General features: G+C 40.8%; 1 protein-coding gene across 3 annotated transcripts in view; it reads right to left on the bottom strand.

Moving 5' to 3' along the window:
- Positions 1–423: 423 nt before the first annotated feature.
- Positions 424–15,323, bottom strand: part of GSDME (gasdermin E) — a 31,335-nt gene continuing 16,435 nt past the window's right edge. For 2 of the 3 annotated variants that reach the window (XM_073329534.2, XM_073329536.2), the window contains exons 4-10: positions 13,192–13,363; positions 11,839–11,959; positions 7,674–7,862; positions 5,657–5,784; positions 5,271–5,463; positions 2,663–2,736; positions 424–1,182 (exon numbers count right to left, since the gene is read on the bottom strand). In XM_073329534.2, coding sequence (XP_073185635.1) covers positions 952–1,182; positions 2,663–2,736; positions 5,271–5,463; positions 5,657–5,784; positions 7,674–7,862; positions 11,839–11,959; positions 13,192–13,363 — 1,108 coding nt within the window. In that variant the 3' untranslated portion in view covers positions 424–951. Of the gene's footprint in view, positions 1,287–2,662; positions 2,737–5,270; positions 5,464–5,656; positions 5,785–7,673; positions 7,863–11,838; positions 11,960–13,191; positions 13,364–15,323 lie in introns of all 3 variants that reach the window. The other variant, XM_073329535.2, reaches the window with a different exon arrangement.

The raw sequence follows: 15,323 nt of genomic DNA, 5'->3' as shown, positions 1-15,323 counted from the left end.
AATATCTTTGATAATCTGGCCCTAAATGACATGTTTAAAATCACAGAGGAAGGGAGCAGGGAATTGAACCCCAATCTCCTTAATCCCAGGTTAGCACCCTAGATACTGAACCATTCTTCCCGCCTAGGCACACTTCCACAATGCTGCCTTTGTTCACTTTACGATCCACTACACGCAGTATAAGAACATGACCCTCAGTCTTTTAACTGAAATCTTCCCAAACCAACATTTACAATTATTTGCACTGTATTTTTAGAGCAGTGATATTTTTATTTTTAGAGCAGTGATATTTTATCACCATTCACACGAGGAGGAAAACACCCCAATTAGGATTAAAGAGGACAGATAGCAAAGTAATGCACTGAGAACAAATACTTTACTTTTATTAAAAAAATCACCACACTGAAGAGGTCAGAAGGGTAGAACAAGTGTTTGTCTGGACTGAACCAGAGTGAAGTACATACATACACCTCAAAAGGAATCATTACATTTTTAAGCGAGAGTTTAGGGTGTAACAAACATCGCATGCTGCTGAAACTTGCACAAAAAAGTGATCGGTAAAGATGCTGTAGTGAGGTCTAATCACTAATTCGATTAGTTTTAGGAAAGTAAATGAGAGACATGGAGTATTTGCTATACTGTGGAGTATTGCCATAAATCAATCTAAACTACTACTGACAAAATAAATGCCTGATTTTGCAAGGTGCCGAGTTGAGTAGCACTTGAGGGCACTCTGCAGGCCCAGGCCCTAAATGAACAATGACCATGCTGGGATGCAGTGCCCTTGTATTTTTCATGTTCATTTACTCACCCACTTGGTTACAAAATTCAGTGATTTGCAGTTGTCTCCCAGGCACATGAGTGCAAAATTTGCAGGGTTCTATAGCACGGCAGATCTGGCATTTATTAGTGCAGTATGTTCAGCTATTATTCTAGGTTTTTCTTTTTTCCTCAGATGGTCCCACCTAAGGCATAAAATCCATACAAGGCAATATAAAGAATGAATGGGAAAAAGCTAGGTTCTTTCATGGTTACAGCTTTCATTGAAGACTCCATCATTTCAAGGTTGATGTTTGACAGGGCAAACAGCCTTTGCACTATGTGAAATCTTCCTGTGTCAGTCAGGGGGGCCAGGGCAGGATCTCTCAGTGTCAAAGTGCCATCAGCTGAAGCGACATTAGGCTGTGTTTATATAGACAGAAAGAGGTTAAAGCTATTTTCATAGAGTACAGTTTCTGACATCATAGATCTTTGCTCTCTGCAGTAAAACTCAGGGGACTCAGGTTCTGGAAAAACGAGAAAATATATTGTCTTGCTGCCAAAAGATACATTTAGGTAGAGTAAAGATTAACAAGTGTGATTCCATTCAGACTGAATCAAGACTTAAGCTCACACAGACATTCTCAAAAGCGTCCACTAATTTTAGATGCCTCCGTTTTTGGTGTCCAATTTGAGACAACATGAGCCTGGCTTTCAAAGGAGCTGACACCCTGCTGCTCCTGGTGACTTCCTTGGGAGTTTGGGGTGCTTGGCAAATCTAAAAAAATCAGGCCCAAGATATCTCAGACTGGCACCGACAATGGAGGCGCTCGTTTTGCCCCAACACTCACTTAAAGTAGGGGCTTGGTGTCAAAGGAAAGTGATGCTTTAACTGCAAACCTTTTCCTCAAAGCAGCTGAGTGAAGCCTCTTGCTCAGGTCCTCACTGTGGGGGCTACTATTTCCATATGTAATCCTTAGCCCCCAGTGCCCTATAGAGACTGCCATTGCTCCGATAGATAGAAAGGATGAGACCCACATCTTTTCTGGCCACTATCAACGTAAGCCCCTGGACCAGCAATCGAGGGGGCGTTGTGACAGTTTCAGCTGGCCAGAGGACTTCCAAAGAAGTTCAAAGCTCAGGGTTCCTACATGCATGGTTGTGTAGTGGGACAGAGTGGTCCATGGCCAAGAGCACTCCAGCCTATCCTACAACCTCAGCTACCTATCCTTCCTCTGCAGGCCTCTGATCCCTCCCCGACACCAGTCATTCTGCTTCCAGATGGCAAGTTCAGCTCCTCTTCCCCTAGCTGACTTTCCACTCTGATCCTTGTTCTTCACAAGCCTGCCTATAGCTCCCTACCAAAGTTTGGTCACTGAACCCAACAGAACCTAGAGCAACTGAGAACTCCCACCCCTCTCCTCACAACCTCTAACAAAGTATTGTAACAGGCAGGCTCAGAGCTTCTGCACTTCAAACCTATCACTGCCTACATATTACTGTTTTCACAATGCAATTCCTACCTCTGATGCCCACTGCAGGTTTTTGGTTTATGAAGTGGTCTAATTAGATGTTTAGTAAAATAAAATTGTGACCTTTGACACTTGAACCAAAGTTCCTATTTTCTCTTGCTTCACATTTCATTTAGTTTTCTACATGCCACAACGTGTCAGAAGGAAGAAATCCAGTTTTGGTTTAAACTAGCTGCACTGTTTGTCATTTTAAAACACTGGACCAGATGGTGACTAGGCTTAATCAATGCCTACTGATGTAATTTGTAGCATATTCTGACCTCTCCTTTATTTAATGACAGATACAATCAGCCAGAGCCTACAGACTCCTTACAGTCACTAGGACTGACCTCTGAACACTAAGGCAGTCCACTCCCTTTTGGATTACTTACCAAACAACACAGGATAGGGACTATTTGTATATCACAGCAAGCACGCAGCAGAGCCAGCGTGTAGTCGGACAATTCTGTGGAAGGAGATATAAGAAGAAGAGTTAAGTTTCCATGATCTCTAAAGCAGGCTGGTTGCTAAAAAGTAGCCTGTAGGGATGTATATGAACAAGCTAAGCCTACACACACACAGTTATGAAATTCCATTGCTGGGCAGTGACAGCCCCACTGCTTCTCTTCAGTGCTGTCCTGATTAGTATAAAGTGCTCTGGAGACCAACACAAACCCACCACTGAAGACTATTGTGTGTTTTATTGAGCACTGTCAGTGTGCTTTGTGCTGTACATCCATAAGAGCCAAATCTAGCCCCTTCCTTGTGTGTGTACAAGCTCTCCAGGCAGCAGAAGCCGCCTTCCAAGCGGCGCAATGGGGGCAAAAAACCTAACTGGCTTCAAGACTGAGCTTGATAAGTTTACGAAGGGGTTGTTATGATGGGACTGCCTACAATGGCATGTAGCTGATCTGCGACTGCTAGCAGCAAATATCTCCAATGGCCAGTGATGGGACACTAGATGGGGAGGGCTTGGAGTTACTACATAAAATTCTTGCTAACATACGCAGGGTCTAACTGATTGCCATATTTGGGGTCAGGAAGGAATTTTTCCCCAGGTCCAATTGGCAGAGACCCTGGGTTTTTTGCCCCCCCCCCCCCCCCCTTCCTCTGCAGCATGGGTCACAGGTCACTTGCAGGTCTCAACTAGTGCAAATGGTGGATTCTCTGTAACTTGAAGTCTTGAAATCATAATTTGAGGATTTCAGTAACTCAGAGGTTATGATTCTATTATAGGAGCGAGTGGGCAGGCGAGGTTCTAGTCTGACCCCCTGCACATTCCAGGCCATAGATCAGGAGGTGGGCAAACTATGGCCTGCAGGATCCTCCAGCCCAGCCCCTGAGCTCCTGGCCTGGGAGGCTAGCCCCTGGCCCCTCCCCCACTGTTCCCCCTCCCCTGTAGCCCCAGCTCACTGCACCGCCGGCACAGTGCTCTGGGCAGTGGGGGGGGCTATGAGCTCCTGGGGCAGTGCAGCTGCAGAGCCCGGCCTGACCCGGTGCTCTGTGGTGCATGGGAGTGCAGCTGTAGCATTCCCAGCCACCAGTGCTCCAGGCAGCATGGTTCGGGGGGGGAAGGGTTTGGATAAGGGTTTGGTCAGGGGAGTTGTGGGGGGGGCAGGGCGTGTGCTGTTTGGGGGCACGCCGCCTCCCCTAAACAGCCCTCCGTACAATTTTGGAAACCCGATGCGGCCCTCAGGCCAAAAAGTTTGCCAGCCCCTGGACTAGATGATCGTGATGGCCCCTTCTGGCCTTACAGCCTTTAAGTCTACGTGGGGGAGGAAACGGATGCTAGGAGCTGCACTAAGTGTGTACACTCTCCGTGTGAACCTAGCGGCAGCATATCGGGCGGTGCAAGTAGGTTGGCAGGGGGTGGAGCTAGGAGGGCCATGTAAGCCTTTGGGTGGTAAAGGCAGCTTTCCAGCATGGGTGGGAGAATTTCTCTCTCCTTGTCTCCTGCCTATCCTAGTGCCAGGCATGGTATTAGGTCTGGGTGCTGGACAGAGGATTTGGGCTTAAAGGAAGACAGGGTCTTTGCCCCAACATTAATATGAGAGACATGCTGTATAATCCATATCGTTATAATTCCCAGTGGAAAACAGCTACAAAGCAGCTTTCTGGTTACGGATACTGCTTCAGGTATACATGAATGTCAGATCTAGATATTATGTCCAGAGCCAGGTTACATCTGATGAACTGTACATTACTTGTCAGACTATAAAAAGTATCAGTACATCAACAGGTCTGTTTTGTTTCAATTGCTTTTGAATCTCTGCACTGGGTCATGCTTTCAAAAGGTCTCTTATCTTTCATAAACTGGTGCTATGTAGTTGCATAGAAACTGACCTTCCACTGTACAGTGCTACATGGTTACCCAATATAACACTTCACTTCCTCTCAACACCTGACTTAATGGAACGAAGATTTTTATGAGAAAGAAAGTTGGATTTGCAGGTGGCTTTTAATTAACACTGTAGTGCCAATTTCATTGTGAGGGTGGCATTCATTTACATTTATGTTTAATTTCCTTTTTCTGTGGCAGCATAAAAACCCTCTAATTACAGATCTACATATTAAAGTATTTTTGCTAAATATGGTTTGTACTTCAACATAAGCCACGTATTCAGCAAATACAAGGAAGCCAGCACCTACAGTGCAACCCTGAGACACTAGATATGAAGGATTCGGATGCACAAGAACAGTAAATCATTTACAAAACTGAGTGAAAAGGTCTGGCTTCAATGGAAGCTCAAATCAAAGGATTTCCAGGGAACGTTAAATTTTACTTGTAAAATATGTAGTGAAAGGGGTTTGAATTTAATTCTTAGCCTGAACCACAAAGTGCTTTCTTCTCTATCCACCCTAGCCCCATAAAACTGAAACAGAAATCACTATAGGTACTGAAGCTACCCAGCTGTTGCAATTTACCTACAAAATAAAAATTCATGCTGTACACAAAAGAGGAGTTTCTAAGTGGGAAAGCTGCAATTATCTCCATTGTACCTGCCACTGCACTGATCAGGATGTGAGCAGCTGAGAAGAGGCCCTTATAATGAAGCTGGTCTTTCTGCAACAGCTCATTCTGTAAACTGTACCCAACCAGCTGCAAGAAGTCGGTTATGTTTTGCTGCTGTGGAGGTTTCAACTCCTTCAGGTCTGTAAAATCCGGCTCTTCTCCTGTGAAAATACTATCTAACTGGAAAGAGGAAAAAAAAAAAAAGATACGTTATTAGGTTCTCACATTTTAAACTAGACAGAGAAACAAACCCTGATCTTCCTCCCACTGAAGTCAACAAAACTTGTTAAAGAATACTTATAAAAGTCGTGTTTGAATAGAGGGACGTGTTAGCTCTATTATTTTTAGAAAAAAAAAAGTTCCATCATCTTACCACCTCCTCCAGTGCAATCACAATTTCTTCATGATGCAAGAGCTCATAAAATATTTTATTTAAAGCTCCTTGCTTGTCTTCTGGAAGCTTCACAAAGGGTTGGAACTGCATCTTTAATAGCAACAGATCTTTTCAAGAAAGAAACACAATGTTAAACTCATGACTCTTACAAATGCCAGTATATGCAACTAAAATTCTGTAATCACTAATCTCTAGAATTCACAATGAAATGTAGGACACATTTGGTTACAGGTGTGTTTTACTAGTGACCCTTGCAAATTAATGAAGTGTCAGTGCAAACTGAGAGAAAATAAATACTGTTATTAGGCATCAATATTCAGTTTTAAGATTTCAATATTTTAATACTGTTTTTCACATGAAAGCTGTTCATGATTCCCAGTAGGATGTTCATTTTTAGAACCAGGTAGTCTTACTTCTCAACCAGAATATTTTATTCCTGAACTGCTTCATATTATGGTAAAACATCATGAATAACTAAGGCTGATGATATTGTTCATACTTCAAATTAAAAACTCAGATAGTAACACTATTTTACTGTCCTCATATATTTCATCATCACCAGCTTTACACCTCTCTCCTTTGACCAAAAAACATACGTTTTATGTTTTACATAATATTTAACCTATTACAGTATGTAGTTTATAAACTCAACTACAGTTTATTAGATTCCTTTTCCTGCAGTGCAAACGTGGTATTAAGCCAAGATGTTTTATGAGTAGGAAATCAATATTCCAGCAGTGAGTTCCAGTCAACAGAAATATAGGGTTTGGGATTTTTTTTTATTTAATCCCTGAAGATGCCGGATGTTACTTTTAAAGCCTAATGTAACACTTGTCAAACAAACACATGATCTTTAAAGATGCCTGTTTCACATCAATAATTATAAGACATTGAAAAACAATAATTTTACTCTAGGTAGTGTCTCTCCATATGGGTCAACCAAATAATTATACAAATACTAGAACATCATGATGGGAGGAAAAGGGGGAAGGAGGTCAAACACCTTCCCCAAATTATTCCAATATAAAAGCATTTCAATAAATAGGGTAGGTTAATCAAAGAAACAGAATGACAATTCTTTAAGTAAGACAGGCACAGAGGGTATTAAGAAATAACAGTGCAACACAGAGTCCTTCCCACACAAAAAAACAAACCCATTATCCCTACAAAGAGAAGTTCTCTTAAGCAAGTCTACACTAGAGAAGAATAGGATTTATTCTAGTGCAATAAAATGGCTATTTTGGTCATAAATTATTGACTAAACTGAACTCAGGGCCAAATTCAGAGGTGACATAACTGGTAAATTACACCTTGGTATGGGGAAGTGGGTGTAAAGGCAGGACTACTGGAGGCAATATAAAAGAGGGATGGGGCCTCCTTTATTTTAGACCTTCTTACTCCTTCCTGTTTGTTGTTTTGGTACAACTGTACCTTTCCACTCCCTAGCCACTTAATTTACCAACATGTAATTTGCACTGCCATTTAGCTCACATCTGAGTTTAGTCCTAGTGTTCAACTCTGATTTTTTCAAGGTTTCTCATAACTCAGAGAGGTTCATAAAGAAAAAACTGCTTTGTATTTCTGGAGATGTCAAATAACCTTCCCTGAGAAGCTTTACTAAGAGAATGTTTTCACATCATGTGTCAAATATTCTCAATGAACATTTTTCAGTGCCAACATAAATTATTAATCTTGTGCAGTTTAGCAGGGATATAATAAAATGGATGTAAAACCAAAACTGTACAAGGTTATATTTATGACAAAGGGTAACAATATGTTCCTAGGAGAGAAACAACTTACTCCCATTCCCTTCATACATTCATTCCAGAAGTACAATATCTTCCAATTTTTTTCTAAGTGATCACCAAGGAGTTATTGCTAGAGGCTATTAAAACAGGACAGCATAATTTCTATGTACTATTCTGCAAGAATACCTCCTTCTGTTATCTTGCTTAAGACTCTGTAGTGTAATCAAATAAAGCGTTTCTGGTAATACCTTGTTTCAGTACACTTAAGGACGCATCGCTGGGAATGATGTTTCTGTCTCCAGAGTGCCTGTCACTATCCACAGCGTCTGGCTGATATAGAAAGGAAGAGTCTCTAAATGGTAAAGAATATGGATAAGATGAGCCTTCTGTGTTTTCTCTTTCAAAACCTCCTTCTTGCTCATTTAGCAGACAGAATTCTGTAATTAGAAACACAAGTGAATAAATAAATAAAACCACATGAGTGGACAGAAGCAAATATTAATGCTAGAACTTTCAATGTAGACATTAGAAACATGCACTCAGGAAGGCTATGTAACTGATTTCTTGTAGATGGAAAAAAATGGCTAACAGTCACTGTCTACATGAACTACGTACATTATATGTTGTTGCTTATTTAGAACAGTACTGTGCACAGATCTGCCTTGATGTAAATGGAAACAGGTACTAACTACAGAACGCGAGACAAGATTTTGTGGATGCATTTAATAATCCGTTCAGCAAATACCAAGAAAAGAAGCAATCTGCTAAATTAGAACAATGCTCCTCATGGACAATTAAAACCTGCATATTATATATGAGGGAAGAATCTATATATTTCTCACATTATCTATAAACTACTAGATGTTATATACAGTGGGCCAGATCACCCCTTCCTGCAGGAAACCCCTGTGAAAGAGCTACAAGTCAGAAAACTCCATGAGCATCCCTCAGAGCTTTGCCCTGGTTCTTCTATGGGGCTGCCTGGCTTTTGGAAGGCTGAAGGTCCATCCCTAAGCCCCATAGATCAGTGAGAGGCCAGGTCCATGCTAGCTCAGTAGCAGCCTGGCTCCCACAGAGTCGCATCACTAGGGTCTTCCTCTGGCCATGGATGCTTCCAGGACTACCCTTCAAGGGAGACACCCACTGTGGAGGAGACTCCATGGGAAAGGAAATACAGCTTCGAGCTGCATTACATTTCCAGTCTAGTCTCGGTCAGTTCACGATGGGCTGATGTACATCCTCTACCCCACCCAATGTGGGGCTGCCACTTCCTTGCCCCCAGCCAGATTTCTATGTGGGCTACTGGAAAGGAGGTGGGAGCAATGCCACAGAAGGCACTGATCCACCCTTCTGTGAAAGAGAGGGGACATTTGTGTGTGGAGGATCCCTTCTCTACTCAATTCAGAGGGCACAATCTGGCTCATCATATGGAAGACTATCGCTAGTAACAGAGTACTGTCTACCCAACAATGTCCAGCTTTACAGTTCTTCACAAACAGTAACTACCCTGAGAGTTAGGCAAGTTTCATTTTACAGATGGGGAAACCAAGGCAGAAATTAAGGACACAAAGGGAGCCACTGTCAGAGCCAGGATTAGAATGTACAAGTTTGTAACTTCCAGACCTATGCTCAGACCACTAGGCCATGCCCAAAAGAATAATATATGTGAAATAATCCAAGACCCTGTATGTTATTACAAAATTTAATGGCCCAAAAAGATATTGAACCATATACCATCCATGGCATTTTGTAGCAAAACAAATGGGTAGACTAAAAAAAGTAAGTCAGTCAGTTTTAAAGTAGTATGTGACAAAGAAGAAAGTCCAAAAGTAAACAGGTATTTCAAAGGGTGAGGGGGAAAAAAAATCTCTGCTACAGAAGGAAGGGGAAAAAAAGCAATCTTTCAGAAAGCTGCTGTCACCTGTAAAACAACTTAAAGAGGAACAGAAAGAGATTAAAACAAATAAAAGCCTTTCCCAGCAAGGGCAGCAGCCAAGGCATTACTGACTAAGGAGTATAGTCTTGTCTCAGTATGCTTGTGTTACTCCCATTACTGTTAGAGTGATTTACATACGCACACCTGAAGGGAGAAGCTATCACTAAAAAAAAAAAAAGAAACACACAACAAAAAACCCAACTGCCCTTTATGGGAGAATGAGGCCAGTGACTGAAATACATACACAGCATCATGTGAAAATAAGTGAGGCAGTCACAACTGTCAAATCCCATAACAGATCTGGATTCAAAAGCAAACAAGTCTATGAAAGTTTGTATTGTTACTATCGTTCATTATTTTTATAGCACATTAAGTTTGCATGACTCTTTATAGAGGTGGGGGTGAGGGCAGAGAGGATTGGAAAGTCAAAATATCGTAATGCCACTATATAACATCATTGGTGCACCCTCTCCTAGAACACAGTCATCTGTTTCTGCCAGCATGTTTGAGATAAGGTGACAAGAACTGAAGAGATCCAGAGATGGGCAATGAAAATGATGAGACGCAGAGACACTAAGATTATTAAGGGGAGACATGTCAAAGGTATATAAAACAATGAATGGTACAAAGCAAAATCAGCCAGGTGCTACTATTTATCCGCTGTCGTAACACAAAACCAAGGGGACAAAATGAAATCAAAAGGGAAAAAAATTCAACCCTTTAAAAGGGAGTGTTTTTATATTCAGTGCATAATTAACCTGTAGAACACAGACACACAAAAATCACTGTGCTAAAGGGTTCAGCAGGATTCAAAAAAGGATTAGACATTTTTATAGCTAAGACCCTCCCTAGCCATGTTAGAGAGTGTATATACAGAGAGGAGGAGAGATAGAGAGAGACTAAACTCTCATGCCTTAGGGCATAAGCCAACCACTGACAGAAATGAGAACAAACAAGACTCATGTGAAGGTTATTCGATAATTATCCATTATGGAGATTCTTCCATCTTCCTCCGAAGCAGCTGGAGCTGGCCACTATCAGAGGCAGGACACTGGACTAGATGGACCTCTGATCTTATCCAGTATGGCAATTCTTATATTCTTAAGCAGATATTAATTCCACTCTTACTCTTGCTGAAGAGTACCTTACTCTGCAGTTAGTCCCACTGGTTTCCCTGCCCACTGAAAGGAAGGGAAGGGATGGATGATTATTGCAACAAACTAAAATTTAAAAAAAAAAAAAAAAGACACTAGACATATGTTGTTTATGAAGTCCAACAAATAAAGTCAACATGAGACATATGTTGTTTATGAAGAGAGAAAGACTAGATAATTAAAATGAAAATAGGGTCAGGCAGCAGTGAAGAAACACATGAGAATACGGATCAATGAATGCATGCACACACTAACTAGCTGACAGAACACAGGATATTCCCAGGGAGAGATTCCCAGCCACAAACTTTTACTAAATAATATTTCAATACACATCGTTGGCCTGATGTCTTATTAAGACCTGATTCAGCGTAGTGTAGTTAACTGGGAAATGCAGTTCAGTTCTGAAAAGCGACTATAAAATGCACGGCCTTATGGAATTTTCCTGTTCATCGTGTCTCGATGACTTTAGGTCAAATACATTTTGTTTACAATTTTTTTTTATTATTATTATTATTCCTGCCAGTCCTACAAACTCATCATCAGGAGATTAAAAAGTCAGTCCAGATTCCAGCTGGCCATCATCTCCTGTAACAGACCCAAATGAGATGCATTGTAGGTTTACATCTCAATTGCACGTTAAGGACATCGACAGTTCATCTCGGATGCGCTAACTTTTCTAACTGCCTGCACTGCACACTCACCCTGGGTTCTTTCCTTCTTGCACATTATCCTCTGTAACCTCACGTGGGTCTGGGATTTGTAGTTATGATACACAAGGAAGAGCCCAGATGGACTGTCCAGAGCAGGGAGTTACAAAACAAACCAAAAAACCCAGCAAAACAAACCAAAATCTCCAACCCCAATGTATTTTTACTTGTAATCTGAGTGAATCTGATCTGAAGTAACCAAGAGACAAAGACTGAACATGGCAAGGAAATTTTTACAGTCTTTTTCTGAGCTGATCTATATTCATTTGAATGTAAAATCAGTAAAGCTCATGAACTACAAGCGTCACACTTTATTTCTTCATTTTTTCTAATAAAATTTTGTACAGACAGGCAATACTGTGACTGTTGCCCTGCATCTTATGCAGTTATTTATACTAATGAAAAGTGAGTGTGAAGAGTGTATAAAATGCTACTAAATAAAAATGGTAGCAACATTTTATGCCCATTTTGCACTGGTGTAAACGACTATGCAAGATGCAGGGGCAATCAAGAACCAGGTGCTGTAAGCCTGCAGGTGAATGAAAGGCTTTACTTGAGGAGGTAGCTCTTTTCCATAGCAGAGCTACATGCAAAAGAAAACGGGCATTGTACTTACCGAACTGACCATCACGCTTTATATACAGTTCAGTTATGCCATAGGCAATAGTGGTGGGAGCAGGAATCTCTAAGACCACATTGGAATCCTTTCTCACATTCCCATTTTCGCTCACTGAAACCTGGGGGACAGATTCATCCACTGTTTATTTGATTCAACTACAGAGCAGCTTGCACACAAAATGAACTTCAGGGTAACAAAAATTAGATTAGGAAAAGCATTAGCTCAATTCTCCACTGTGCCCAAATCAAGATCACATGTGATATTAGAGGTCTGAACATTTATCTTAACAAAGCTCTCTGGGCCTGAGCTCAGCCCAGTGGTAAGAGACAAGAGCAGCACCTCAACCCTCAGCTTCCAGCCCCAGTGTGTGCAGGGGTTAGCTTTCACTTATGCTCCTGGTGTAAAGTCCCATGAAGTCAGGGGAAAAAACTGGTCCTTGCTTTGTCATACTGCTGCTCTGCCCTCCCATCCTGACACCCCTCCTGCTCATCCCCATCCTCTTTACAACCAGGTGCACAAGAACTGGTAAAGCAGGTACCTTTGCCAGCTTTAGGTCAGTGGAAGTGCCCCTACAGTGGGGATTTGTTGGTAGTTCTGATGATTTTGCCTCAGTTTGTTAGTTATTTCAGAAGCACATTGAACGCACCTGAAGAAAACGGTCAAACAATGAGGATCCTCATACTCTGTGGAGCTGGGTGACAGGGCAAAATCTGGTTTCTAAATAGTCACTTGAATTTTTACATGAATTGGCTTCAGCTGTGCTCTTGCCCCTTTAAAGTGCTGTTTCTTTAACATTTGTGTTATCATATGTCGTGGGCATGAATGTTCACAAAAACTGAATCACATGCCAAGAGTATTCATGGAAACCAGGTTCTAGATTCACCCCAAAAGAGCTTGCACGCTCATCCAACTAGGGAACTCTACCAATCAGTGACAACTAAACAATGTATCTAATACTTGTGGAGAACCATTTGCAATGGATACAGTTTAAAATAGACAAAAATTGCCAAATACTTAAAAATAATGAATACATATGAAGAAAGTGATCTGTTCTCAGAAAATTCATATGGAGGAGAAAGAGCTAAATTAATTAGATAACATGCTCATTGCCAGTTATGTGCTTAGCTCTAGCAGTAAGAAGAAACAGATCTATTCGATCAATTAATAAATCAAGGGCAGGATATGGTCAGTTATAATATGGTTTGTCCAAAATCAGGAGGAAAAAAAAGTGGAAATTTTCTCAGTTATTGTTTTTTTAATACCATAACTGAGGTTTTTAAGGCATCTAATGACGTTGAAGAAATATTTGTGTGCGCGCTGCATGGTTGGTGGGTTGTTTTGTTTTTTTACCTTTACAATTTTTGTACGGAGTCCCACCACGCCACCATATTTTTCTTCCGTCTGAATATGTTCAGACACCAAACACTTTTGAGTTGTTACGATCTTTTCTGTCAAGATACATAGTACCTCATGTTTTCTTCCTAGCACTTGTTGCAGTAAATTATTGTTTAGATTTATTGTTCTGAAATTTAAAAAAAAAGGATATTAATAGCATAAACACTGCAGCTGATAAAACATTCTTCTTAATTGTATGCCCAGCAATCTTTGTAAGAAGCTTTTATTGTAAAGTATAAATGGTTTCAGTATGAGTATCCTCCTCAAATTATTATGTTCTCTTTTGTTATCTGGTAGCAGCAAGACTCTAATGATCTGTTTGGAACAATTTAAATCCCACCATATTTAGTGAATTCTTGGTTCATTTCCAGCAAAAAGGCTATTTAGTTATTTTTATTTGTTTAAATAAAAGCCAAATAACTTCAGACAAATTTAAGACTCCTTTGTGATTTCAAAATAAATAAACCGATCTTGCAAACATAAGGGCATATCCTCAGCTGGTGGGTCAGTTGTCATGGACTTCAACAGAGCTATGACAATTTACACCAGATGAGACTCTGCCCCACTAGCTTCAATCTATTGCTGACTAACAAGCATAGCCCCATTGAAGTCACTGAGCCACATAATAGCCAATTCCCAAATAAGGACTGCAGTAAGTACCAAAATATATATATATATATTTGTGGTCCATCCAGTGGCATACCTAAGGATGCCTATCTCACACCCTTGTCTACTAGCCAATGTTTTTTGGGTGTAATTTGAAATTATTAGAAGAAAATTAAGGCTGCAAAGTCAAGCACTCAAACGCTAGAAAATACCAGAATTAATTTGCCTCCCAGTCCCAGCTCCCAGTTCCAAAAATCTCCTTGTCCCAATCTACTCCTTTTCCTTCCTCCCTGCTCTGTTTTTTATCCCCTCTGCATTTGATCAGACAGCTTTCTCTGTCTGGGTGCCAGCAGGGGTGAGGTATCATTGAGAGCATAGGAGAGACTGGCTCCACTGTGGCACGGAGCAGCCATTATAGGGGAAGTCCAGCTTTGGCCTCTGTAGCCCTGGGCTGGACCATGTTCTGTCATTCTATGGGGACAGTACATGTACAGTCTGGTCAACACCAGTAGCTGCAAGAGGTTCAAGCATGCTCAGTGAGGACAGAATCTTCCACGATTTTAGCTGGAATGCTCTAGCAAGTCTTGACTGACCATGTGTGAACTGCAATTTTTCAAAAGCTTGTAACTTGGGTAGTTTTATCAGGGGATAGCAAAAGGCACATCCCTGACACAAAGATCACCCTCCTGCAAATTTCAAGTCCCTGCTCCAAAGCATGGGGCCAACTACAGTTTTCAAAGAAAAGGACACCAGAATTTTTTTAAAATGGGCAAAACAAGATTTTTTTCCCTAGCGTTGTTCTCAGAAACAATGCAACTGTTTTGGCTAAAAAATGTTAAAAAAAATTCTGCTTGAGACAGACCTTCAAAGTGGAAAATTTCAGACGAATCAGCTAAAGTTTGGCAATGTTATAAACAACTGAAAACAGGTCTTATAATAGGACATATCAGGCAACCTTAATAAGACGACATTTTCCCAACCCCACCTATAATAATTACCTCCGTTTTCTAATCTTGCTATTAATAAATCCATTTTAGTGTCTAGTCAGACTCATGGCTGGTAAACTGGGGTCACAACTAACCAAGTACTTTACATGGTAGAAGTAGATAACATTTAATAGATTTTAAGGACAGAAGAGACTGTTAAAATCATCCAGTCTGACCTCCTGCATAACACAAGTCATAGACCTTCACCCAATAAACTATTTAGTCCATAAATTTATTTCAGTGATAGCATCCATCTTTTAGAAAAAAATCCAGTCTTGACTTAAAGAAGTTCAAGAAATGGAGAATCCCCCCTATCCCTAGGAAGTTGTTTCAATCGTTAATTACCCCTCATGGTTAAAAATGCAGGATTTCTAGCATGAATTTGTTTAGCTTAAAGCCCTTGCATGGACTAAAAGGTTACCTCAGTGTTATTCCCTGTGTCAGTTCCAATGCACCTGCAAAGGTCAAGGATACATTAAAAAAAAAAAAAAAATC

The sequence above is a fragment of the Lepidochelys kempii genome, chromosome 2 (assembly GCF_965140285.1).
Source record: "Lepidochelys kempii isolate rLepKem1 chromosome 2, rLepKem1.hap1, whole genome shotgun sequence".
Lineage (NCBI taxonomy): Eukaryota > Metazoa > Chordata > Testudines > Cheloniidae > Lepidochelys > Lepidochelys kempii.
Note: the sequence above shows the minus strand (reverse complement) of the source record. Positions and strands in the feature narration are given on the sequence as shown.